The 27,347-nt window shown below is 38.5% G+C and overlaps 2 protein-coding genes across 16 annotated transcripts in view; one reads left to right on the forward strand and one right to left on the reverse strand.

The window, feature by feature from the left end:
• cab39l (calcium binding protein 39 like) overlaps window positions 1-2,696 on the reverse strand; it is a 44,506-nt gene extending 41,810 nt beyond the window's left edge. The window contains exons 1-2 of one of the 2 annotated variants that reach the window (XM_012957038.3): window positions 2,582-2,670; window positions 1,170-1,424 (exon numbers count right to left, since the gene is read on the reverse strand). The gene's annotated coding sequence lies outside the window, so the exon portion shown is untranslated. Of the gene's footprint in view, window positions 1-1,169; window positions 1,425-2,581 lie in introns of both variants that reach the window. The other variant, XM_012957037.2, reaches the window with a different exon arrangement.
• A 7-nt stretch (window positions 2,697-2,703) lies between these two features.
• On the forward strand, window positions 2,704-26,524 carry setdb2 (SET domain bifurcated 2). Of its 14 annotated transcripts, none has more exons than XM_031895590.1 (15): window positions 2,705-2,791; window positions 7,273-7,363; window positions 10,414-10,520; window positions 11,516-11,641; window positions 13,728-13,799; window positions 15,506-15,593; window positions 16,759-17,322; window positions 19,134-19,253; window positions 19,884-20,053; window positions 20,468-20,696; window positions 20,906-21,014; window positions 21,315-21,393; window positions 22,059-22,294; window positions 22,772-22,860; window positions 24,182-26,524. In XM_031895590.1, exons 3-15 carry the CDS (start codon window positions 10,427-10,429, stop codon window positions 24,297-24,299), a joined length of 2,094 nt encoding a protein of 697 aa, XP_031751450.1. In that variant the 5' UTR covers window positions 2,705-2,791; window positions 7,273-7,363; window positions 10,414-10,426; the 3' UTR covers window positions 24,300-26,524.
• The last annotated feature ends 823 nt before the right edge of the window (window positions 26,525-27,347 follow it).

A 27,347-nucleotide genomic window follows, 5' to 3' on the forward strand; every position in this document is an offset into this window, starting at 1 on the left:
CATGTTACCTTAATAAAGAGGAAATACACATGACTTCTTTAATATACTTGCCTATAATATACTTGCCTAAAGTACTGAATATAGCTTATAGGGTCCCTGCACATTTCAATTGGTAACAGATGAATGCCTTTATAAGCAAATAATCCCAGTAACACAACGTCACATCCTACTTCTATTGCAGCACAGGTTTTCCTTTAGACATGAAGTGGCATCAGAGTTATACAGAGCAGCAATAGGCAAATATATCACCAGAAATCCATTAGCTCCAAGAGGGAATGTTTTCATTGGCATAATACTTGCTATATGTACACAACATACTGTACACACACTGTATGCTTTGTAAGGCAACGCCCCCTCCCACTTTGCTCCACAATACAACCTTCATGTGATCCAGGCTCCATTACTAAAAGCAAAGAAACGTAAGCCTTTTAGGGATCCAGTACAAACATTACTAATCGTGTCACTCCATATAGCTGTCTGCAGCACAAAACTTTCCATCTCTGGCTTCTCCTAGAATGTTAGCTCTTGGCACTGGTACACTTAGAAGATACTGTGCCACCCTGCAAAACCTTTTGAGTCCCCCCTTTTAGTATGAATGCCATATTCTTTGCAGCTTTTCAACTGGTCTTCATTTTTAATTTCTCTTTCAATGAATTCCTTCATTTTTTTTGCCTCTTCACAGGTTTGAATTTAAAATACTAAAATATTTAAGATATGGTAAACTTGAAAAAAAAAACTACTGAACTGTAAAGGTTTTAAATGTTACCTTTTATTACTTATCTTTCTGTTCAGGACCTCTCCTAATCTTCATCATCAAACATTTGCCTGATTGCTAGGGTAAGGGACTCTAGAAACCTGATAGCAACTAAAATTGCAGCAAGCAGCTGAATAAAGTGTGAAATAATAAAAAGAAAATAATAAATGAAGACCAAAGCGTCCCTGAATGTCACAGACTCAATGACACTAAAAGTTAATTGAAGCAGCCCCTATACCTCTGGGTCATTGGCAGCCACTTAGTCTGCTGCCTCTGCTCTTCCCTGAGGGCCTTGGGCTAAACCTATCTCTTAAGCATTCCCAAGTATGAATCAACTGTACACAAACATTATAAAGTCTGCGTTAGCACAGAGACCTATCAGTCCCGCTTTCTTCCCCCTGTCCTGGAATCTTACTGAATTGTCCGGCGGTGCTCGGCTTTCTTCGGCTCTTCTCTTTGGCTCTTTCTGGCTTGCTTGTCTTCGGCTCTTTCCGGCTCCTTCAGCTTCGGGTAATCTCGTTCTCCTGCAAGTCTCGCGAGATGAGAGTTCGGATCTTCTGCAAGCTAGTTCAGTTCAGGATCCGGCGTGAATAGATGTGAGTGTGGGTGCTGGTGCTACTACTACTGCTGCTGTTCCTCCTCCTCCTCTGTCATACTGTATGCCTCCTTACTGTTTTTTTAAAAGCTTGGTGAGTCCCTGACATCATTCATGATTTAATAATTATAATTTTTTTTTAGATATGAAACAAGGAAACTTTGTAAAAACCTTCATATAATTCAGTAGGAGCACTTTATAATATCATATGCAGTCCTGCCAACACTACTTCATTATAGAAAGAACTTTTTGATCTTTTTTCTCATTTAAATGACTGTATGATATTTTAAGGGGAAGTACACCTATTTAATTTTATAGAGGTGCACAATAGGATGTTATAATTTGTATACCTCCCAACTGTCCCGCTTTACGCGGGACAGTCCCGATTTTGCCACCCTGTCCTGCAGTCCCAGATAGCCGCCGATTTGTCCCTCTTTCTTAAGGTCTCTGCTCCCGTGACGTCACATGCACGTCTCTTGCTTTAGCACCAATGCAAAACATAACACCTGGCTACCAATATTTTAGGGGGCCCTGGCTACCTATGTCTGTCATGAGTCTGTCATTAAATACAGGTGCCACAGAGCATAATGAAATCCTTAGGGCCACAATATGTCATAAAATGATTGGGGCCACCGTGTCTGTCTTCTGGTGCACTTTGTGTATGTTATGCTTTTCAGGTATGGTTTTGTAAAATGGGCCTGTTCAGGGGGGCGTGACCACAAAGCTACACAGCAGCCATTTTTGTCCCTCCTTCTGCTTTTCAAATGTTGGGAGGTATGCTATAGTCAGGTTTTGCTCTAAGACAACCCGCAAAGCCCAAGCACGACTAAAACCTTTAGCCAACAATCCCGTTCGCAAACGTCCAGCTTCTGTTAAACTGCAACTCCCATAACCCAGGCAACTTCTGCCAGCCAGGCTATCACGTGATGTCGGTAGATGCAGCTTTGCATAAGACAAGCGGGCTGCAAACTAAAGTTCCCGGATCTTTCTGTCTGTATGACAGGGGACCCCGACACGCCATAGGCTTAAGAACTACAAGTCCCAGCACCTCCCTTTCTACTTCCTCGGAGGGAAGGTGCTGGAAGGTGTAGTGCCAAAGGTTGCATTTCTCCATCACTAACCATGACACACCTATGAGCTCAGGTACAAACTGCGCTAACAGGAAACCAAATCACACAGACACACCGTGACGCAAATATAGATATAACAAGGTATAGGAGAAGGCAACAAACCCCCAGTGAATGCAGCTCAGCTGTGTCCGGGCCTCGCTTCCCTCTTGCCTTCTCTACTCTTCTACTTCTCGTGTCAGGAAGAGCCGGCGCTTCCGTACTGGGCGGCAACGCACCGCTGCCATGGCGACAGCAGTGAGTGACAGAACAGGCGGAGCTGAGGGAGGGGTCTGCGAAAATACAAACATTGTACCAAGCAGTACAACTTCCAGTGTAAGTAGTGCGATGTGAAAACAGAAACACATAGAGATGCAATGCGAACAATCTTTCAACTAGCGTTTCACTAGTAGTGTATGTGGTGTATTAACTGCGGACCTTCCGCTAAGTATTTGCGCTACTTTTGCTTCACGCAGAGTGCAGGCAGAACCCGGAAATGACGTTGCGAGGTCGGGTAACCTTTTTGACATTTTGTTCCGGGCCACGGGATGGCTAATGGATGAGTATGTAGCGAAATAAATAGGTTTGCATAACTAAGAAGTGAATGGTTTGCTCGCTGTTACAACATGGGCCTTCTTTTATACTGTTATCTGGGCTGCTTCCGATCGTGACTTCCGGTCTGTACCAATGTCTCCCCCCAGTAACAGCTTCTCTTTGCTCATTTATATCTTCTATACAGGAGGCGGCAGTCAGTCTATAAGTGCAGGGCAGGGCATTTGCTTTGGTTATTACCCCCTTTGCTGAATAAAATGTAGATTTAGGTACTGTACAAGGGACACGCTATAGTATGTAACAACATAATAAGTGTATACATCTTGGATGTGCAGCTTCTAACCCTCACCATAGCTGTCTGCAACTTTGGAGCAAACCACTTACAAAGAGCTTTCAAACACCGGAGAGTTCCTTTCAGATAGTTCTTGCTTGCTGCAAGTTATGAGGTTTCAGGGGTTAATATTGGTATCATGCAGTACTGAGGTTGCAGGTTCAGTTCCAGCCTGGGCACTATTTGTATGAGTCTGTATTACATGGCTTTCCTACCAGTACTCTGGTTTCTTCCTGCACTTTAAGGTAATTGGCTCCTGTTTTAACTGATATGCCTAGATTGTAAGCTCCACTGGTGCTGGGACTGTTGTATAGCAGAGGATGTTGCTTTATAAATAAATAATCCTAATATAAGAGAATTTGGAAGTCTGTTCTTCAATTTAATAAGAGGGAGCTTGTGTTATCCCAGTGTGGTCAGATTGCAGCTACTAAATAACTTTATTATCATTTATATACTACAGACATATAGTTGGTACTCTAGCCTGTGTCTGTGGCCCTTTAGCTGCTGTGATGTGCAACTTCCATCTTCTGTTATCTTTGCATGACAAAACAAGCTTATTTCTTGTTTGAATGATTATAGATTTGAATATTACTCTAAATACAGTTAGGGTAGTAACCCACATTGCACTGATTTATTCTGTACACCCAGCTGTCTTCTGGTTTCTCTTGTTAGTTTGTGGCATTTTTTATTTGTCTTGTTCTTGTGTCTGAAGCTCTGGTCACACTGGTTTTGTACTACTCAGTGCCAAAGGGAATAAAGTTAGAACTGGGTAACACACTAGAAATATGTAGACTTTATTGTTTCACTACCTTGTTGTGGGGTTAATAATATATTTAGTAAAATAAATGAATTTTGCTTCTCCCAAAGCCAGGCCAAGTAGTGTCACTTTCAACCACTTTTACCCACTAGCCACCCCTCACTTGCCACAGCAGCCCCCCTTTTCCTGCTTACCTACTGGCTGCTCCCATATGGCCAGGAACTTAGAGTAAGTCAGACTATTTTCATGTTATAAATTTTGTTTTGGAGGGGGGTTGCAACCCCCCCATTGCACCATAGCATATGTCTCTTCTGCTTACTCCTTGCCCTGGCTTCTCCTTTCCGGCTACCATTAAGATTTATTATTGTATTTGAAGATCTTTTTTCACCTCTGGGTCAGTTCAAAGAATCTGCATTAGTGCATTATATTACACTTGAAAAAGAGTCCTGAGACTTGAAGTCTAATAGTGCGAATAAACCAGTTGTGTTGCAGCAGAGAATGTGCTGGGCTGTGCTTTTTCCACTAACTGTTGATATATCATTATTGGAATCCTTATGGTGGGATACATGGTAAAGTGGGGCTCTGGGAGTATAAATGGGTGTTTTTGAAAACATTTATGTTGATTTACACTAGAATGCATTATGTTTATGTCAGTAAGTTTCTACCAGATCAGTGAAGCAGGGAGACTTATTAAATCTGGTGTGGTTTTATATGTGGTCTTAACAATACATTTTTCATCAAGGCAAATGTATAGGCAGTATGCATAATGTTTCCTGATAGTCTATACAAAACCAGATTCATATAAAAGTCAAGTGCTGCATGCACTTAAATTAGATGTTTGCTGCAGTTAAAGAATCATAACAGCATTTTTTTTCCCTTTAGTCAGTAGTTTATCTAAAAAAAAAAAGTCTAACAAACTGCCCAAGCCCACTCTGTCACTCTTTGACGGTACAGTAAGTAGGAGGCAACAGCTAAGGGTGCTTTCCCCAACTGCCTAGTGCAAAGTTTGCTACTTGTCTAATCTTTTGTAGCAATAAATCAGCATTTACTGGTCACCTGTTAAAAAGGAAGCATCTTATTGGCTGGTATGAGTTATGGCACTTGGGTAACATGGTGCCTTTTATTACCTATGTAATTACCTATTATGTAGGTTGTACTGATTAATGATGCTTGCTAGAGTTAAAATAGAGTTTAATTGGTGGGCATTCCAGATACTACGCCTAGAACTGCTAAGAAGTTTTGATACAAAATCACTGGCCTGTTCCTCTGTAAATGTGATTTCTAGGTCTGTGCTTCATACACAAATAAAGCGTAGGCTTCACAGGTAATTGATAATATGTCTGTGAGGGTCTGTGAATGTACAGTGCTTTTCAAAAGTTGTTAATGGTCGAGATAAGGTTGCTTTTCCTCTCAATGTATGTAGAGCATTATTGGGAGGATATTCATCTTTACAACATTACATCCAAACCAAGAGATTGGGTTAGTCTCCTAAGTGTCACAGTATTTGTGTTTTGTTTATGAAGTCTTTTACATTTATATCCATCCACTTAGTGTAGTCCTTTAAGATTTTAATGCCTAGATATGTCAGTGTGTGGTGTCCAGGCGGAGGGGAAAAACTTTGGATTAAATGTATCCTTTCTTAAGTTAAAGGAGAAAGAAAGGTAAAAACTAAGTAAGCTTTATCAGAAAGCTCTATGTAAATACAGCCATAAGCACTCACAGAAACACTGCACTGACTTCTCTGAAAAAAGATTAGATGTTTCTGTAATTCCTGTGCCAGAGACACGCAGCTTTCTGTTCTCTGCTCTCTGCTGCTCCCCCCTCCCTCAATGCTAAGAACTCACTCCCCCCTTAGGAATCTGGATCTGAGCCAATCAGCAGGAAGCTAACTCATAGTCATACTAACTGAGCATGTTCACTTGTTCTGCATGTCTGTGCAGGAGTGAGGCATTATGGGAACTTTTTTTTACCCAACTCAGCGTTTTTTCTTCCTGTTTGGCTTCAGATCTTCTAAACAGGTGAAATATGGGGAGAATTAAGGGCACTATTGAGACAACTGAAGGTATGCCTGCAGTTTGAGATTAACTCTTTACTAGCCTTTCCTTCTCCTTTAACAATATATTAAGGGCCTGTGATTTGTTTCGGTTGATTTGAAAGTTACTAATTTTACCAAATACATGTGGTGCTGCAGTTAAGGATGGGATGGATCCTACTTATTTTGTAATTGTAAATAGTAGGTGATATCCTTGTATATTTTGGTTTAATCTTACTGTGTTTAAGAAGTGTTCCAAGTAGAGTATAAGTAGGGAAGGTGAGAGGGAGCAACCTTGTCTTGTGCCAAATTGTATATTGATTGGTTGTGAAAGAGAGCCATTAACTTTTATTCTTGCTACTGGCTTATTATATACTGACTATATCCAGGCCAATATATTTGGGCCTAATCCATAATACTTTTAGACATTCCATCATATATAGCCAATTAACTCTGTTGAAAGCCTTCTCTGCATCCATGGAGAGGGTTAATAGTTGTTTTTGGCAATATTTAGCTGTATAGAGGAGATTTAGCAATCTTATGGAGTTGTCTCGGGCCTCCCTACCCAGGACAAATCACACTGCTCTGGGTTTACTACGTAATGTATATATTTCTGCAGTCTGGTTGCTATTATTTTGGCTAGTAGCTTAACATCACAATTGATGAATAAAATTGAATGGTATTTTCTTGGTTCAAGGATGTTTTACCTGGTTTCTGGATCAGCGTAAAGTGTGCTTCCAGCGACTGGGGACTAAATTGGTCGTTCTTTTTAAGATCAGCCATAGCTTTTGTAAGATCTGGCATTAATATATCTTGGGAAGCTTTATAGTATATAATGGGGGAACCCATGTGGGCCTGGGCTTTTACCTGTAGGTGTGTTTTTCAAAGCTAATTTGGTTTCTTCAACGGTTCAACTGCTTCTTGTGCTTGCATGTCCATAAGTCTTTATTTAGGGACCTCTGATTTATTTAAATAGTTTTTATGTATAATAGTATTATGGTTTGGTCTTTCACTTGTTTTTTTCTGCTAATAAAGCTTGGAGTAATACCTCCTAAATGTGTTAGTATTTTGTCAGTAGAATGATGTATCGTTCCCCGTGTGTCTCTAATAGCTGGTATATCATGTTTTGCTTGTTTGCTCTTCAGGATACATGCCAAGAGACGTCCACATTTTTCTCCATCTTCATAGAATCTATGTTGTGAAATTGGAACTGCCCCTCTAGTGAACGCATCTAAGGTATTATTTAATTCCTTCTTGGCGATTGTCAATTTAGAGAATATCTTTTCTACATTAGATTATACTGTAGCTCAAGGGATTGTGTCCTAGAGAGGAGATCTTTTTGTTTGTCTATCTTATTCTTTTACATTCTAGCTCCTGATTGGATTAAGTGTCCCCTGATGACGCAGTTGTGCACTTCCCAGCATGTTAGTGCTGAGACATCTGTGGTGGTGTTCTCCTTAAAATATGTTTGCATAATATTTTTAAATAAGTTATTGTTTGAGGGTCCTTGAGTTTGACTTTGTTCAGCTGGCAAGTATTGGATCGGCATGTCCTGGATAATAGCTTTAAGGTGATTGAGATGGGCACATGCCTGACCACTTTCTATCATGGATTTGGGAAACAGCGACATCTCTTAAATCATTATGAAAGATGTATAAATATTATGCCTAAGAGAGAAGTCTGGTGGATATGGTTGAAAAGTGCCTTGTTTGTTTAGGGTTGGGGAGGTACAGGTTAACAAAAGTTATTTTCACAAAAATGTATCAACCTTGTGGGTCTGCTTTTTCTCAGATAACAGAAAACCACAGTTATGTGTGAATAATATTGCTACTCCTCTAGCTTTGGTGTTCTGAATTCTGCTGTGTAGATTTCTAGATAGTACCTGTTGATCCATCTGGGAGCATTTCTCTCTTTGAAGTATGTTTCTTGGATAAACGCGATTGAGACTCATGGTCATGTGAGAGCATGAGTCTTGTGAGAAGGTGAAGAAATCTCCTATATAAATGAGAAACAAAAATGGAAAGAAAATTAAAAAAAAAAGGGGGGGTTGGGAAGAGTAAGGGAAGTGGTTTAGGGAGGAGGTATTGGGACAAGGAAAACCAAATGGAATGCCTTAACCGTTGGTTGCTTATAAATGCACCCAGGGAAGAATAATTCAGGCGTTTGAGGGTCTGGTGGGTAGTGCCAAGAGAATGTTTAAATGGAGTCTGGGTTTAAGGGATCAATGTTGTGGGATCCTGCTTCTTGCGCTTCTATTAATATTTAAAATATTTTAAAGAAACTATGTACTTATGACATTTTATTATATGGGTAACTATATAATGGAGCTAAAATATAGTGTAATAATTTATGATATCCAGCTGCATTCCATGTGTCCAAGTTGCCCTGTGGTGGACTTTTGGATGCCGCTGGCATGTCATGGGGGATGCATCGCTAGTGCAGAGACAGCAATTGAGTGCTGCAATTCTGATTTAAAAATTGGAATTTTGGCTCTTGAAGTTACCAGTTTTTTTGGCTCTTGAAGTTACCAGTTAATGGCTTTTTGCTGCCCCTGGTAACTTGTGTGCTGCTTTCGCCTGGGGCGAGTTTCTTAACTCATCTCATGGCATCACCGCCCCTGGGTCAAGCTCACCTCTCCAGTGGCAAGAAGTTATGTTTTCCTTCCATTTATTCCTCCTGCAGTCTGAATTGTGGTTAAAGTAATGTAGTCATTGGACCCCTTGGACTTGGATAATTGAAATATAGACCAAAAAGATATGCAGTCACTGCAGATTGTTAATGAGCTGTTGGCAGGAGTTATTTAAACCATAAACAACCCTTGTTTATTTTCTTTGTGGAAATATAAAAATCTGGGTTCTTGGTTATCCCTAATAAAGTAAAAACATGGTTTCACCCAATAGTGCCTGTCAACAAATGTACTAATGAAACTAATGATGAAAAACGGAATTATCTGGCTTGTTGACTTTGCAGGAGGCAGCAACCTTAAATTTTTCAGGGGCGGCAAGAACCCACTATTGGTAACTTTAATAGACAAATTTCTGGTTATTAAATTGCACTAGCAATGCGGCCCGGGGGGTTGGGGGTTGATAGGCATCGCAGCTGCCTAAGGACGGCTCATGAGCTAGAATTGCCCCCTGCTAAGTGACTGACTGTGACCTTTTATTAGGGCAGTGTTTCAGGCTTCAAACTGCATTGAACTGACAGATTCAAATCTTTATTTTCCATGTTAATTGCTTCTGTCTATGTTATAGTTTTATATTACCAATTGAAACATACAAAAGTAAACAGCAGCAAACCAAGATACAAAGTTTGCAACAGCTGTTAGATGCAAAGCTCGCCGTATCATAGCAGTCAGCTGTTGCCTCAAAGCTATATGAGGCCCGTTATCTGGAATCCCGTTATTCTGACAGCTCTGAATTACAGAAAGGTTATCTCCCATAGACTCCATTTTTTTCAGACTAAAATGTTTTATTGTTTTTTTTGAGAATACAAACAAAAAAAAAAAAACAGAATAAAGGATTAGGTTCATAAAGAGGCAAAAACTGAAAAGAGATAGACAAAAAGGGGAGAGTAAGCAAAAGAATATACATTAAAATATATAGTACTAATCATATAAAGCGTAAAACCACAAACTCCATTTTAAGGAAATAATTCTAATTTGAAAATGATTTCCTTTTTTAGGTAATAATAAAACAGTACCTTGTACTTGATTCCAACTAAGATGTAATTAATCATTATGTATGTATGTATGTTTGTATGTATAAATGTATGTATAACTTTATTTATAAAGCGCCACAAGGGTACACAGCGCTGTACAATCTTACAAAATACAAAATTACACACAGGGAGGACAAGTGTTATAATAAATAAATAAATAAGTATAAATGCACAGGGAATAAGTGCCATGTGGTATGAGACACAGTAGGAAGAAGGAGGTCCCTGCCCCGTAGAGCTTACAATCTAAGTATCAGAGGCAAAATAATCTATTGGGTTTATTTAATGTTTAAATTATTTTTTTAATAGACCAGAAAACCCCAGGTTCTAAGCATTCTGGATAACAGGTCCTATTATATGTATTGTGTTTTTATTAAATCTCATTAGAAACAGCATGGAACTCATTTTGCCCCTCCCCATCATTTACAGATAAACATATTCAGAGCAAAATGCTCTTCGAAGAAATTGTAACACAAAGGGCCCAAAATGTACATTCCTGTTTCTCTGTTTATTGTTGATTACAGATTTACCTTAGACCTTTATAAAAGAACAGTCTGCTAATGTCTATACAGGACAGTAAAATAGATGGAGCGGAGTACCAATGCTCGGCATTCAACCCTGAGTTCCTGGACACGAGAATCAAATACATTATCTGTTTTATCCAAAGATGTATCACTCGGTAAGCTACTGTTTTCTCTAGCAGGCCTGTACAACCCTTTCTACTAATTTGCAATGCTTTTCCCTTCATTTTAATAAGATGAACGTACAAGTGAGTCATAGGCCTTGTGTATGAATGCACTGATCAGATATTTCTGGATATCAGAACACTTGTATCTAGTCCTATCCCTGTTCTGTAGAGACATGGAAATTTTTGGCAATGTGGTCGATTGGGCCTACTGAGATTCTTTATTGTGGTCAGTGTTTAGGGATGCCATCTTTGCTGATGGCTAAACCTGACCAAAGGGGTGGGGCAGTGATGCTGGGGGTAAGTATGATGACATCAGAAGCGGTACAATAATGCCGGGAGGGGTTATTGCTTCACTTAGATCTAGTTGGCTGTTTTTTTTTTTGTCCAGTTTTTCAATGTTTTTAAACTGGACAGAAAGTTTTGAACCAGATAGCCCTTTGAAAAACCGTGATGTCCGGTTCAAAACCAAACAGGTAACAAGTTACACTGCCTGAGGAGTAAGTCCAACCCTTTAATAAAATGTAAGGGATTTATGATTTAAAAAAAAAACAGTTATAAAGAAATCTCTGAAATACAGCAATGCAATTTCTCATTTTTGACTGATTTGCTTTTTCTTTTTGTAATAATAATGTACTTGATGATAACTAAGACATGTTGATAGAAAAAAATTGCATTGAGTATCTTAATATTTAATTGTTTCTCATTTATTGCCCAGACTATTGTTCTGGTTTTACAAGACTGAAATCGAGCAGATAGTTGAGACCCAAACAGGCCTTAGAAAAAACGAACTGTTCGGGTCAAAACAGGTTGCAACCTTATTGGTGCCCTATTGGAGTCACATCCTTATTTTTTGTGATATTTTCTGTGTAGTAATAAGGCCTATAGTTCTATAAATTATCTTGGGAAATGGTTCACTAGACTTTAAACAATATTATTCACATAAATTAACTAGGTTAAACAATGGACTTCTTACCTTTTTTTTGCAGAAGATGCTAAAGAATACTGGAAAGATTGTCAAGCGGATGGAAAAGTAGACTGGATATTTGAGAAACTATTGAACAAGCTCAAGATTCTTTGGCAGAAAATAAAAGATGGATCAGCAACAAACTTAGGTTGGTTGAATTACTTGTGTGAGCTAGTTAGAGCTCATGCAGTGGAATTACTTACTTACTTACTAACTTACTCTAAACAGAAATTAAAAATAAGAGAGTAAAGGCCCCCATACACGGGCCGATAGAAGCTGGCGATATCGGTCCTTTGGACCGACTCGGCAGCTTATCAGCCCGTGTAGGGGCAGAAACGAGCGGACTGGCCGACCGATATCTGGCCTGAAATTGGCCAGATATCGATCGGCCAGGTTAAAAGATTCAGTCGGATCGGGGGCCGCATCGGCTCGCCAAGCGAGCGGATCTTACCGTGTATGGGGACCTTAAGAATGGGGTGACTATAAATAGTGTATGAAAGTAACAGTAGCAATCAATTGCAGAAATGTAAAATACCGGTGGCATGGCATACGTGTCGCTTTTCTGAAGTCACCCGAAATTTCCTTGCAAGGAAACTTCGGGAAATCAAAGCAATGCGTATGCCATACCACCAGAGATTTACATTCTTGCCAGTGGGATGGCATGTCGGGGAGATTAGTCCCATGTAGATGGCATGTAGATCCTGCTGATTACGTATAAAAATTAATTTCTATTGTTTATAGCTGCAGGGCAGAGTTACTAAAACTTGGGGGTTTTTTGGGTTTATATTTGTTTGAAACCACAAATTAACTAATTTCAACGAATGGTCATTTATCAAAAAATCTGAATTGAAAAAGCACGAACAAAAAACCCCCCAAAAACCTCTTAAACCACAAAGCAAAGAAATATCTTCCAGTTGCAAAAGGGACATCCTCCACTGACTTTTACATGATCTCGACAGGTTTTACCCGCAGTATTTTCAGATTTGGAATTGTCACAGTTTTGATGCATAATAAATTTTAGAAAAGTTGCGCTTTTTTTCCACAAAAAGTTTGCGAATAGTAGTAAATGCCCCCCTTTTCAAATTTTCATCCCAACCAGAATTGGTGCCTAATTTTGCTTATATAGGGAGGCCAATTCACTGGCTTCAGTAGCCTACTTGTTCCATGGGTGAGTTTTATACAGGTCATTCTACCCTCTGTATCCACTTTCTTTTCCATGGCTTAACTTATTAGTTTATTATCTGTTGTTTATATAGCTCCTACACAGAGCAGAGCTCCTGGCAGAGCTTCACAAAGAATTGTTCACATTAGTTCCAGTGAAGCTTACAGTTTAAGATCCGGTCTCTATCACATTCACACACACACTACTGTCAATTTTATTAGGAGACAATTAATCTTCCTGTATGTTTTGAGTGTATGGGAGCAAACGAGAGAACCCAGAGGAAACCCACACCGACACGGATAGAAAATACAATCTCCTTGCAGATACCACCCAAGGCAGTACAGTTTAATGCATATATGATAAGACTTATCAGGAAATGTCATAGAAATCACAATTTAGGTAAACGAAAGGGCACACAATTAATTAAGGCACACCAAGTAACAGGTTAAAATGAATTGTTATTAATTACTACTAAAATTGGTTAAAATAAACTGAAAAGGGAACAGGAAAAGTTAAAAGAGGTAAAGCCGTATGCTTGTTGATGTAAGAAGTTTCGCTTTCACTATTGCAACATTATAACACTGTTGCAAGTGGAAGTATAATTACTATAGTTGTTACTAAGAGAACTATTATAGGGTTTGTGAGGTGAAAAGGTCGCACCAAATAACTTCTTACATCAACAAGCATACGGCTTTACCTCTTTTAACTTTTCCTGTTCCCTTTTCAGTTTATTTTAACCAATTTTAGTAGTAATTAATAAAAATTCATTTTAACCTGTTACTTGGTGTGCCTTAATTAAGTGTGTGCCCTTTCGTTTACCTAAACTATTTACTACTACATTTAAGTGCACCCAACATATAAGCTATAGTGCGAGGTGCAGCTCTAACTTTGAATAGAAATCACAATAGCTGAAGGTAAACAAAAAGTTATCTTACCCTTTGTCACCTACTAAAGGAAAATAAGCCATCTTCAGTTATTTCTTATGATCTACTTTGTTTCTATGGTAAGATTATTGTGGAAGAGATATAATTTTTGAAATATAAACAAAATATAATTTTTGTTTACTTCACAGAATATGTGAGAGCTGTGATTTTGGTTAATGAAGCAGAGCAACTAGAAGAGGACACTGAAACCCTCCACACTGGTATGTAAATTTCAAGAACAGAGAATTAGTACTAATATTAGTAACAGGAATCCACCATGTAGACCTTTCTCAGATAAAAGGGCCATTATACCCTCAACTTTTCCTGCAGGATAATGCTAAGTACCTGTACCTGTACTGGAATAAATTGATGGTACCTCTCTTTACAGGCTATGAGAGAAGCCAGGGAATACTCCCTTCTATGGTGAGTTTCATTCTCGTCCCTGTTTAGCCGGTCATGCCCCAAATAATATCATTTAATATTCATTCCACACATCCCTGACTGCAAGGACATGCAGGGTTACATACATGTAGGGTTCATATTTCTAATAGAGAAATCCATAGGGAAGATAAAGGTATAGTGGCCCTTCAAGTAACTCTAAAAGCTGTAATCATCTTGTTACTGTTATACCAATCTTTACAAATTGGCTGTATTCAGTAATTGCTGTAACATAAAAATCCAACCTGTTTTTCTTCTCAGTGACAGACAACCCAGTAATCAGTGTTACTGGGTGGCTAAGGTCTCATGCTTAAAACGGCTTAACATCTAATCTAATGCTGTCAGTACAAGAACTGACTATTACTTGGCAGAAGAAAAGTATTTGCTGACAGGCAGTATCTGATATATTTTGTGTGTGTACAATATTATTGGATATGCACAATAATTTTACTGATTTAAAGCAAGCTGTTGTCCTGTTAATCTGTTGCTGTTTAGTTGTACCTCCCATCCCAACTCCCATGACTTGGAATTAAAAAGGGGTGAATAAAAGTTGTTAAAAACACTCACTAAGAATGGTAAACAAAAACCTGCATTAATCATTACAAACTGCTAACTTTTTATGCATTATGTCTTTTATATCACCTCTTATAAAATCAGCATGTTGATTAATATATTTTAATTGTTTTCACATAAAGAACAAGAGAATACCAGCAGTACTGCCTTGTTCATTGAATGGGGGCATCAAGGGAAGTTGGCTAGAGCAGTAAAATAGGGCATGGGGGTCTGGGAAGGAGCAAACACCAGGAAAGATGTACAGAGGAGCAGGACAGTACACATAAATCCAGGAAGGAGTGCAGGTAAGGTGTAGGGAGGAGTGGACTGAATAGTAGAGAGAAAGATGTTGGCCACAAAATTTGAGGAACTAGCAGAGAGGAGGCAGAGGTCACAGAGATAGAGGATATAGTTGCGGTAGGAAGTAGAGTGACCACAAAGATTGGGGCGTTAGGAGGTGAAGTGGTGCAGAAACTGGGAAAAGAATGGGACAGATGAGATAAGTCTTTCAAGGAGAAATTAGCTCATCCCTGATCATGCCATACACCAGGTGGGAGAGATGGCATGGAAAGTGGGGAAGAAAAAGAGAAACAGATCTAGGAAGGAGGTAGAGAGAGCACAAAGATTGAGAGAGGACGAGGAGAGGGTGCAAAGGCTGGGGAAGGAATGTTGAATTGAGCTCCAAGTTTTCCAAGTCACATTAAACATATGGATTGTGCTGAGATATGAATATTTTACTCTAGGTGCTATATTTAACCAGTGGTGTGTAACACAACTTGGAAACAGCCAACACCTTTGCCTAAGTAATATGAACATTTATTATCACAATCATACAATATCACAATGGTCTAACATTACATGTTCTTCCTATCAATCCATACATTCATTGTAATGTTTTAAAGCAATGTGAGCTGCTAACGTGTTCTTATTTGTGCAGATATCCAAAAGGAAAATAAAGTACAAGAAAACACAGATTGTGCACCAGAAAGAAAGGAGGACTCGTGTGCAGACCTGAATTCTGATTGGTACATATAAAACATATTCTTTTGAACATCATTAAATTTATGATTTAGCGGCTGAATATGAATGGCTATTACTGTTCATCAACCAGCCTTTCTGATTTGTTTGTATTCTCTTTTTAACACAAATATAGTCAAATACTGTATGGATATTTAGCTGGCTAGACCGGTGGTATATTAGTAGCATAAAACGAAGATCAAATAAAACCTGTAATCAAAGGGAACACAGATGTGCACACTGCCATGTATATCTATGACAGAATGAAGCCAAGTCATATTAAGGCTTAAAAGCCAGCACAATATATCTACAGTATACAGCTGTCACTTGTAGCTGGCTTTATGTTAAATTTGTTTTTTTTCCTATGGAGAAAAAAAAATACTTTTGTTTTTCTTTTTGTTACATGAGCTGTTTATTGTTGAACTACCCAAGAGCAAAGACTTGTAGATTGGGCTTAAAGAGGCCATATGTTAAAAAAAAAACATTTGGTGAGGTCACCAACCAGCCAAGTACATTTTTATCACATTTTGCCAACCATGCTGTGGGCCAAATTGGACTGAGCATTAGGGTTCTGTACTATAAGCATTGGAACCCCCAGAATCGAATGTCTGTTTCTGAATGTTGAGAGGCAGGAAGGTGGGTAACTGGGAAGCAAGAAAAGTTGCACACTGCAGCAAAACATACTCATCAAACGGATTTTTAATGCTGCCAAGTGTCTGCCATTTCCAGACAGATATCAGACTGGTAGGGCAATATTGTGTGCTACTGGAGGAGTGGCTAGTTGGAAGCTTGTGTTGGCCTGTGCATGGCCCATGTAAAGGTGGCCACACACGTGGCGATCCTTCAGGGCTGAAACAGGCAGATAAGGAGGTAGAAACAATAGGATTTCTACCTCCTTCTGCCGATTCAGCGCTGAAGGCAGATTTTGGTCAGGCGCCTTCTATGGCGCCCGATCAAAATCTTTTTTTCCTGCGATATCGGTCGACTCGCCGACTTGCCATACACGCACCGAATACCGTACGAAACGCGGTTTCGTACGATATTATCGGTGCGTGTATGGCCAGCTTAACACTGTATTGTGACCTTGTTTACACAGCACAGTGTTTTGTCATTGGTATGCCCTCTTTGCACCTTACAATGCATTCTTTTAATGCTTTGAAATTTTATTTCCAGTGAGACTGATGTTTCAGGTTCTGAGTGTGAGCATGAGGACCACAGCACAGTTTCACCTCCTGCCACCGGGGCGGTCTGTTTTGGAAAGCATTTATGTGGCCCATCTTGTCTCTCTGACATTAATCCATCTCTGTTGAAAAAAGAAAACCCTCTAAACCTCCCAGTGTCCTGCGACTTCCAGAGATGGCGTGTAAAGACAAATGGCTCCGAATACCCGCCACATATCCTATATAAAGCTCCATGTGGGAGAAGCCTGAGAGATTCTGATGAAGTGCATTCTTACCTCACTGAAACTGGGTGCCACTTTTTAGGTGTGGACAACTTTTCTTTCAGTACTCAGGTTCAGCTGGAGAGCCATTTATCAATCAAGCAGGAAATTGTTCAGGACTGTGATATAAGCAACGATGTTGAGTCGGTGCCAGTTTCACTCTCCAATGAAATTGATGACACAAAACCAACTAATTTCATCTACAGAAAGACCTCTTGGCCCCCAGGATACTCCATAAATAATTTTACAGACATCTTTGTTAAATGCTGCAGTTGCACTGATGGCTGCTTAGATATGTAAGTAATTCCTGCCCTATCTGTCACTGTAAATTAGTTCTAACTGTCTTTACCCTGTGCTTGGCCATTTTATCAGTATTATTATCATAGTGTAAGCCCTGGAAATAGGATTCACAGTGCACACAAACAAGCCAAGGCACACATACACATACATTCTAGGTCACATCAGCCAATTAATAGACAGAGTTCTTCCTTTTTCTTCCACACTACTTCCTGTTACAGTTAGAGCTGCATTATTTCTGGTCATGTGATCTCTGAGGGAGCACACAGCCCATCACTAAATGGTGGCTCAAGGGAAAGGATATAAAAGGGCAATATTTACTGATATATATATATTCCAGTTTGGCAAAATTCTTTAATAGGTCACTTAACATAATAAAATCTGTTGGTTACGTATTCATTCTGGGGGAATAGTTTTTCTTTAAGGAGCTGATTTAATAACTTAAGTATTTGTTTTACTTGTTGTAATACCAATATCTTATGTTATTTACAAACTGCTTTTCTGTGCTACTTTGAATGAAACTAGTATGCAGAACAAGTCTACCTGATCAAAAGCTCATCTTTTTTTGGCAACCTTTTAGTTAATTTTGGTGTTATAGTTTAGATATAATATAGATATCACTGAGCTATTACCCCTGAATAGAACTATTTGCAGTAGCAAATTTTTAATTTGTAAATGTGTTTGTTGATATTTTTCCTGTCAATCAGAAAAGTTTTAACCTATATGATAAACTTCCAGAGGTTTAAAATGTGTTAGGATTCCCTAGTTTGGATTTTCAAAAATCTGCCCCTAAGTGTTCATGAAAGGATGAGAATTCTCACTCTGCAAATTTGTTGCACCAAATTTTTGTTGCGGTTTTCATGGGTAAAATGTTGATTTTCAGAACGAATCCATACCTGCCAAAAAATATGCTTATACCTATGTATCAGTTTAAAATACGCAGCCTTTTCAGGATTTTTAATGTAATAATATGGTTTGGAACTGTTCCCTAATACTGGCCCCCTGTTCCCCTGCTGATCTGGCTGACTACTTTGAGACTCAAAAAAAAAAAAAAAATGCCTGCATCCTCCAAATCCCACAAGTGATGTCAATAAGGAAAGGAGTATTGTGCAATGCATTATGGGTTATGTAGTCCCTGCATGCTGTAAGCTGTGGAAATGTTGTTACAATTTGTAACATCAGTGTGTTAGTCCCTCCTTCCCTGCCAGGATATCAAATTATGCAGAAAGAGAAGAACTGTTTTGCAGCTGGATTTCAGCATATAAAAATGGATATTTATTCATACTTTTTTGAAAGAGCAGATTACAGTGATATATTAGGTATAATAGGGATTTCTGTGCTGTATGGGGCTCTTTAACAAATTTTGGTTTGGAAGCTGGAACTCCCCTGTAAGTTGGCCATGCATGCTCAGATTTGTCTGGCAGTTTGGTGATTTTATATCATACTGGCTGACCATCTAGGCATGTATGGCTAGTCAGGGAACTGTTTAGACAGATAATCCTGTTATTTTGACAATATAAATCAGTTGGCAGGAAGGAAGTAAATATGAGCAACAGAAAACATGTTCCTGTTCGGCCTGTGGACCAGTCGGTCGCATGGCCCATGTATGGCCATCTTTACAATGCATAAACTCTATTAGGTAACATAATTGCATTTATATAACAATCATTTCTTTGCAATGCCCAGTCTTATTGGTATTTTTAGAAAAATAAAACGTCACCATTCACACGGTTAGATATTTTCCTTTTATGTTCAGCAGTTGTATATGTTCAACACCACTGTGTTAACATTTTCCAATTTCTTTTATCAGTTCAACTTGTTCATGCCTGCAGCTCACCGCACAAGCATTTGAGAAATTTACAGATTCATCCCTTGGTATTGGTCCCCTTGGCTATAAACACAAAAGACTTCAAGAACCCGTTCCTACTGGGTGAGTTAATACATTTTCACAAAAATATTTTCCTTTTGTGTGGATTTGCCAAAGGCAAGATCTCTCTGCTGAACTCTAGCACTGCTTAACTCCACCCTCTCAATGACTGAAACATCATTTAGTAGATTAGAGCAGAGCTAAGTCCAGTGACAAGTCATGGCTGTTCTGTTGGATAGCAACTTGATTTAACAGCAGCAGCTCTTAATATCTGCAGGGGATAACTTGTATCCCCATTAGAAGTTGTGTGCATGGTTGCAACTTTCAAATAAAACATGAAGCTAAAACAGCTGCTAATCAGTAGGCCAAGAGCTAGATTAAAGCAGGCAAATGTGCCAGTGTGTGGGGTCAAGGAAATCAGTAAAGCATTGCATTATATAACTACATTAACAGGCCAGTGATCTCCAACCAGTGGCTCAGGAGCAACATGTTGCTCACAAACCCCTTGAATGTTGCTCCCAGTGGCCTTAAAGAATGTGCTTATTACTGCCTAACAGAACCTTATGTAGGCTGTCAGTTCTCATGCGGTTACCAAATATCCAATCATAGCCCTAATTGGGCCCCCCAGGAACATTGTTTATGCTTAATGACAGATCCATTGGTGTGTGCAACACTTGTTCTTTCTGTGCACAGGTTATATGAATGTAACTTGTCATGTAAGTGTGATCGGACGTTGTGCCAGAATCGAGTTGTGCAGCACGGCCTTCAGTTGAGATTGCAGGTGTTCAAAACAGATACTAAGGGCTGGGGTGTCCGCTGTCTGGATGATGTAGACAACGGGACATTTGTTTGCATCTATGCAGGTAGGTCAAAAGAATTTTTATATAATTTATATTCATTTTTACCTATTAAATTCTGTCAGCAATAGAGAGCAAACTGGAAAAAAAAATTAGAAAACTGTGCAATTGACATCTGGGGGAACAGGCGAATCAAGTGTGCAGGGGTGGGGTTGATGGAATAGGAAGAGAACCATATGGACCAAGTAGCTGGGGGATGGTGTTGCGGATTTGTGTGTGAGTGATCTAATGGGGGGCAAGCAGGAATGCTACATGGATAAATAGTATTGTTTCATTTACCAAGCTGCTAGTAATAGTTTTGTTTATGTAACATGGGGTAATAATTCTAATATCTCTTTGGAAATTTCCATTAATAATGTGCCATTATACATGATGTTTATATTCAAATGTATGTTGTACATAAAGTGTATTTATTTGTAGGGAGAATACTAATCAGAACTGCTGATTCTTCTGTAAAAACCACACTAGAGGATTCTGTGGCATGTGGTAATGAAGCTAAAGAAGATAATGGAAGCACTTCTGCTCTAATGTTAAGCAAACGGAAAAGAAAGCCTTCCCATTCAGACTCTGAAGTCACAGTTATGCATTTAACTCCCTACAGCATGCGCAGCCTGGGATTATCTGTCCATAGGCAATCAAACACACTCAGGTAACTCTTTCACGTTATGTTAGTCCATATTCTAATCATACAATATGTCCCTATGCTCCAATTGCCCAGGCTCAGCTCGTCATAATCAGGCTCAGGAATTCCTCATAATGCATTATATTAATATAATAATTAACATTGATTGTAAACTTTATTCATTTCCATGATAGTACAGGAAATTAGTATTTTATATCACTTTTATTTTAATACAGTCTAACACATCTAAGATCTGGTGGAAGAGAAATATCTTTGGAGCCGTTTAGAAGACCCAAAACCAAGACCTCCATGCTCCAAAAGCGTAGAAGGCAGCTGATTGAAGAGGTGATGCACAAAATAGCTCAGATATTTGATAGCTAATTAAGCAGTGAATACACTATTAACAGGGTGTAGTTTTCCATTAACGTTACAGATTTTTCCAGTTATCAGCTTTTTCTGAGATCAGACTAATTAGTACTGAAAAGCTGGGCATTTTCATTACTTAATTCTTCTGGATAGACATCATACTATGGGTCCAACTTCACAGCCGGAGACACTACTTTACCCTGGGCTGGAAGAGATACTAACTGAGCTTTATTGTATATCTAAACTTCAGCTTTGTATTGTCACATTTTTCTTCCACAGGGGGCATGCACAGTTCACAACAGTTCAGAAGAGGAGGGTCCAACACCCCCACAGTCACCTAAGCAGAAGTTCAATGCAGGTGGTTTTACTTATTATTGTCTAACATCCACAACATTCTTTCATTATCATGCAGATGCAAAGCATAACTAGTGGGGCAGCAGATTGGTGATGGGGGTCTTAAGAGTTTACAGGCACAATTAGGGTCTAGACTGATATATACCTTAGATTGTAAGCTCCACTGAGTCTGGGACTGGTGTGAACAATGTATAATCTCTGTAAAGCCCTCAAAATCTGTTGGTGCTTTACAAATTAATAAAATATTTTATTGTGAAAGAGGTTATCTTCCTGTGAATTTTTTGTTTTGCGCTGTGATTGACCTTGAAAGCTTTTTACACATGGCATATTCACAAATTGCAACTATTTATGTGCACATTCTGTGAGTTATGACACAACTATGCTAAACAGATTTCACACATTTATATTTGGAAATTGGCACTATATTCACGCAGAACGAACACGCACAGTGGCTCTGAATCCCTGTGTAAAAGCCCATCTGTATTGTAACATATTCAACATGGATGCTCCTATATGTTATAAAGATGCATAATACACACACCAACTAAACTGAGAATTAATTTTTATTAAAATAAATGTATTAAATATAAACTTTGATTTTGAAATATATTTTGGTTAAGACTAAACTGATTGAACATGGATAACTTTACATGACTTTATATTTTGCAGGAAGGAAAATACATAGAAATGAAAATTCCGATGAGACTGCCTCAGGGTATGTGTCAGAGGAGAGCAGCAGTTCAGTTATATCTGGGGGACATCCTTCAGAAAAACCCACATGCAGGACTAAGTCAAAGCTAAACAAAATGACTCCTCATCTATCTACCTCTCCGGAACAGACTTGTGAAGAAGACTTGCATTTCTTAGATGCCTCAAAAGAAGGGAATGTTGGAAGATTTCTAAATGTAAGTACTGCATTTTAGTCATTATTTTTAGTACATTTATTACATTTGCGAACTGAAGAACTATTGTCTCTGTGATCTGCTATGTGCTGTCATTTTATTGCTGGGCAGTCTTTTGTATATATGTTGGCCAAGTTGGAGGCAAAATTACGGGAACTCTAAGATAGTTGAAGGTCGGACCATACCATCTGTAGAGCTGCAGAGAACTACTATACCGACCTGGAAACTCTGGTACAGGATAAAACTTCTGTCTATTCTGAATATTAACTTTTCTGTTTTTACTGGCTGTAAGCATGCAAAGTTTTTGTATCTCCTTTGTAGGTTTAACCCAACTACTGCCAACATAGTACAAGGAAATGTATATTTACAGGTTTCACTGAAATAAATGCACATGGTCCAGCTGTAGCCACACTTTATATAACTAAAATGATTTAAAGTCTTAAGAATTGACACTTTTTTTGTTTCTTTTCCGATTTACAGCACAGCTGCTGTCCTAATCTGTTTGTTCAGCATGTATTTGTGGATACACACCAAAAAAGTTTTCCATGGGTGGCATTCTTTACTAACAGGTAATGAACACATACCGTCACTGTTCTTTACTGCTGGATTTTGCCATACAGTATCATCTTGATAATACTTTTTGGGTCGCTAAATTAATGATCATTAGTCCTAACTGGGCATGGATTTGTGGGAAGGCCACAAAGGCCTAGGGATGCAAAGATTTAGGTGCACATTTTGCTCTACTGCAGTAGACAGCTGTTTAAATCTCCTACCCACCCAGTCCACAGTGCAGCTCTGTTTTCCCTGTGTGTAGGGCAATGGGTTGGATTGGAAGATAGGCTTCCTTTACTGGCCTAGGGGCACATCATTTCAAAATCCGCACCTGGTCTTAAACATTATTTTGATCTTATTGTAGATTGCACTTGCTCCTGTATTTTAGTATAGCGCTGCACCAGTTCTTTCACCATCACAGAATACCTTCAGGAACTGGCTTTATCACAGGCAGCTCACTGCTAACAGTTAGAACAATTGGATTGGGCCATATTGCCAAATGGACTTTTAAACCCTGCTTCATCTATAGTTTGTTGAAATTAGGCCCAACCAAATCCAAACCTTTAAAGTCTTGTGGCATTAAAGTCTGTGATAACTGAATGCAATAACTATTTACAAATTGATGCAATTTTTTATTTTTCTTAAATGTTAAAGGGGTGGTTTACCTTCAGTTAACTTTTTTTTTTTGTAAACTTTGTTCTTATTGTTTGTTTTGTAACAAAGTAGATTACATATAAAACGTGTAGAAGAAAAAGTAAGAAGGAGTGAAATTGGGGCCTTCAGGTTAACTTTTAGTATGTTACAGAATGGCCTATTCTTAGAAGCTTTTCAGTTGGCCTTCATTTTTTTTTGTCTACCTATTTGCCTTCATCTTCTGACTCTTTCCAGCTTTCAAATGGGGGTCACTGACCCCAGCCAAAAAACTGTTGCTCTGTGAAGCTACACTCTTATTGTTATTGTTACTTTTTATGATGTATCTTTCTATTTATGCCCTCTTCTATTCATATTTGTGTGTCTGGTTGCTAGGTTTATTTGGACCCCAGCAACCAGTTAGCTGCTAAACTTCCAAACTGGAGAGCTGCTGAAAAAAACCTAAATAATTAAAAAAACACAAATAGTAAACAATCAATTGCAAATTGCCTAAGAATAGCATCATACTACATCAAAAGTTAATTTAAAGGTGAACAGCCCCTTTATAATCAAATTAGAGTTCTGATTTGGTTTGGTATCTGGCCAAATAAAAAATGACTGCTTCAGTGTACCCCTAGTATTAATATTGACTGTTTACATGTATATGCTTGGAATGCACCTTATTCTTGCTATTTCATTTTTATCTAGTGTAGTAAAAGCTGGAACAGAACTAACCTGGGACTATAACTATGTTATTGGGACTGCACCTGATCAGGAAATCCAATGCCTGTGTGGCCAACAAACATGCAAACATAAAATTGTATGAAATATTTTTTTTCCTCTTTGATCTGGAAGCAAAACGTAGGCCATGTGTTGCTGCTTCAGAGTCGTACCAGTGATCAACAGAGAAACATTATAGGCCATTACATGCACAAGGGTTCTGCTATGATAGAGGAAAATGTTTGGCTTTTGTAATTTTATACTGTACGTGTAATATAATCCTTTTCTGAAACCACTGATATCTCAGGATATCAAAGGGTTAAAATTACTTTTAATATGAATGCATTTTGTTAAAACAGCGCCACCTGCTGGTCGCTTTCCAAACATAACATAGTCAAAGAGATTGTGGAGGAAGTTGTCAGGTGAAAGCAAGAGGGCTGATCTGATGTTCTTCTGGCTAGGAAAAACATTAGAATCCTCAGATGTCTTTTCTAAACAGAACTTCAGACCAGCCCTCTTTCTTCTCCTGACAAGTTCATCCACAACGTTCTCAACTACTTCATGTTTGGAAAGTGACAAGCAGGTGGCACTGTTGTAATAAAATGCATTCATATTAACAGTACTTGTAACCCTTAATATCTTGAAATAAAACAAATAAATAATGAATCTTACATGCATCTAAACTCTACAAATGAATCTCGCACATTAGCATTTACATATATTGCATACATTTTTAGCAGTTCCTGAGATATTAGCAGTTTTTGACTGGCAAAACCAGGCTTTTGGCTCACCAGCTCTCTTTGAAAATCAACCTACGGGTAACTGACTACTCAGGAAGCACAGCGCATGTTCATTTAGGGTCGCTGAGTTTGTTGAGACAAAATTGTCACTTGCTAAAGTCCTCAGAAGAGCACGTCAAGCAGTGCATAACTATAGAGGAAGCAGACCCCATTGCGGGAGGACTGGGGTCTGTGGCTGGTTCCGCTATAGCCCACTCTACTACCGTAAAATTTGCACACCTACTACAATGGACCTGGCTCCCTGTCATTACGCCGCTGAATTGGCACCTTTTCATCAATTCATATTTTGGTTTTAGTTCTTCTTTAATACATTTCTTCATATTTAATGTCAGCAAAATAATTGTGGGGCGATAACTGCACTAAAAAAAGAAAGAAAATCTAATTAAGCTTAGTTTAGCCTTTAAATGATAAAATTCCAGAGATCGAGGGTTATGTATTGGTTGCTTTGTATACTTATACAGTATCTGTATTGAATATGCGTATAATATACTACCATGTGGTTTTAGACACACAATGTTACATTCTACCTTCTTTTTGTATATTGAATCAAATCTCTCTGTATAATCTGTTATAAATTTTTAATCGTTCCAAAGATAAGAGATGTTAGCTCCAGCCTGACACCACTCATCCCCGCACTTGTGCTCTTTTGGCTACTGCTGGCTGGTAGCATTGGATCTTAGCATCAGTTTTTAGCAGTGCAAATCAAACAACATATTGTTGAATGTAACTGTTATAGAATGCAAAAAACTGGAATAGATCTAGACACTACTGTAAGGGGCAGACTTATCGAAATGTGAGTTTAGAGCTTAATACATAAAAACTCATGTTCTGTTCATTCCTATGGGATTTTTAAAAGTGTATTTATCAGTGATTAAAAGTCAGAACGCACCATTTGATAATGAATAGAACATAACCTAACTTTATATTACCAATGTAAAGGTAGTGAGTTGCATCAATAACTGCTACCAACTTGTGCAAGGCAAATTCAGATGCTGATGGCCTTATTAGAATCCTGGAAATCATGCCATTCCCACAACGTAAATATTTTTTAGCAACATTCATGCAATTTGCAAAACACCCATGCTAATGAGAATATGTATTGTTGCATTAAACAGACATTTTAGCGTATGCATATTAGTGTGCACCTACGTTGACACTGGAATTCTGGGTAAAACATAGAACTGTGGGTAAAACATGTCACTTTGCATCCAAAGATGACATTTTGCACCATGCACTGACTTCGTAAATGTCCCTAATATCTCTTCTTTAGAACTTGACAGAATTTAAAATAGATTAGACTTAGTGACCAACCCAGATAATGACAAATAAATTTAAAATGTAATTTCATGATAGTTTCTGTTTAAAGAAGGGGTTAGAGGTGCAGAGCTTGCATTCAAACATTGTAAACATCCAAGAGCAACAGAAATCTGCAATGACTTATTGTTTTATTTTGCATTGTAATAAACACACTTGTATCAACTGTTATACCTTAAGAATGCTATTTTTATAAATAATACATTATTTTTGTAAAGCTGTGTGTTTGGGTATTTTCTTTGTTACATCTGTTCAATAACAACAAATTTTTCATCTCTGTTTCTTACTATGACAATCAATCCAACTTAATCATCTAATATATTAAGGCTGATGCCACAACAGTCTTGAACGGTTACCATGTGTAAAATAATAGACTTGTGGTAGAATTGGCCTCATTGGAACAATTACAGCAAAAAATAAGTGATTTATAGTAATTAAAATATAATGTACTGTTCTGCTCTGGTAAACATTGTGTGTTTGCTTTAGAAACCCTACTATAGTTTATATAAACAAAACTGCTGTGTAGCCATGGGGGTAGCTTTTCAAACTGGAATAGGGCCAAATGGCACAGGTTACGTGGCAAATACAGACTCTGTAACACCATTGTATTGTACACAGCTTATCTGCTCTTTGGTGCCTGTATATAAATACACCCCACCTGTAAGGGGGTGCATTATATTGTTCTGTAATTTACAATTCCTGTGTAGTACAGTAGGTGGCAGCAGTTCCTAATCTTGGGCCTTTCTAGGGTTTTCCCCAGGAAACATAGGAAGAAGGAGACTAAAAGCCCTAGAGCCTATATAAGGTTTATTGCACAGAGAAAGCATGTCTTTGGCCATGATAGCTACTCCAGGGCAGTCAGTGACAGAATAGAGGGAAGTGGTGAAACCAGGGCATCATTATGCCTGTAGGCATAATGGCAAAGCTGTCAACTCCACCTGTATTTTCAGGAAATACCCCTTTATTGCCCTTGCCTCTGGTCTCTTATCACCCTACTGCATTTTCCTGATTTTTTTTTTAAGTTTTGGGGCATGAATGCA

This window comes from Xenopus tropicalis, chromosome 2 (genome assembly GCF_000004195.4).
Source record: "Xenopus tropicalis strain Nigerian chromosome 2, UCB_Xtro_10.0, whole genome shotgun sequence".
NCBI lineage: Eukaryota > Metazoa > Chordata > Amphibia > Anura > Pipidae > Xenopus > Xenopus tropicalis.

What these genes read in the sequence shown, in the direction of transcription:
- setdb2 (XM_031895593.1), top strand. Translation starts at nt 10,427, where the DNA reads ATGGAGCGGAGTACCAATGCTCGGCATTCAACCCTGAGTTCCTGGACA. An exon ending in GCAGACCTGAATTCTGATTG is followed by an intron (nt 15,594 to 16,758) that starts GTACATATAAAA and finishes TTTTATTTCCAG; the next exon opens with TGAGACTGATGTTTCAGGTT. An exon ending in ATGTTGGAAGATTTCTAAAT is followed by an intron (nt 22,295 to 22,771) that starts GTAAGTACTGCA and finishes TCCGATTTACAG; the next exon opens with CACAGCTGCTGTCCTAATCT.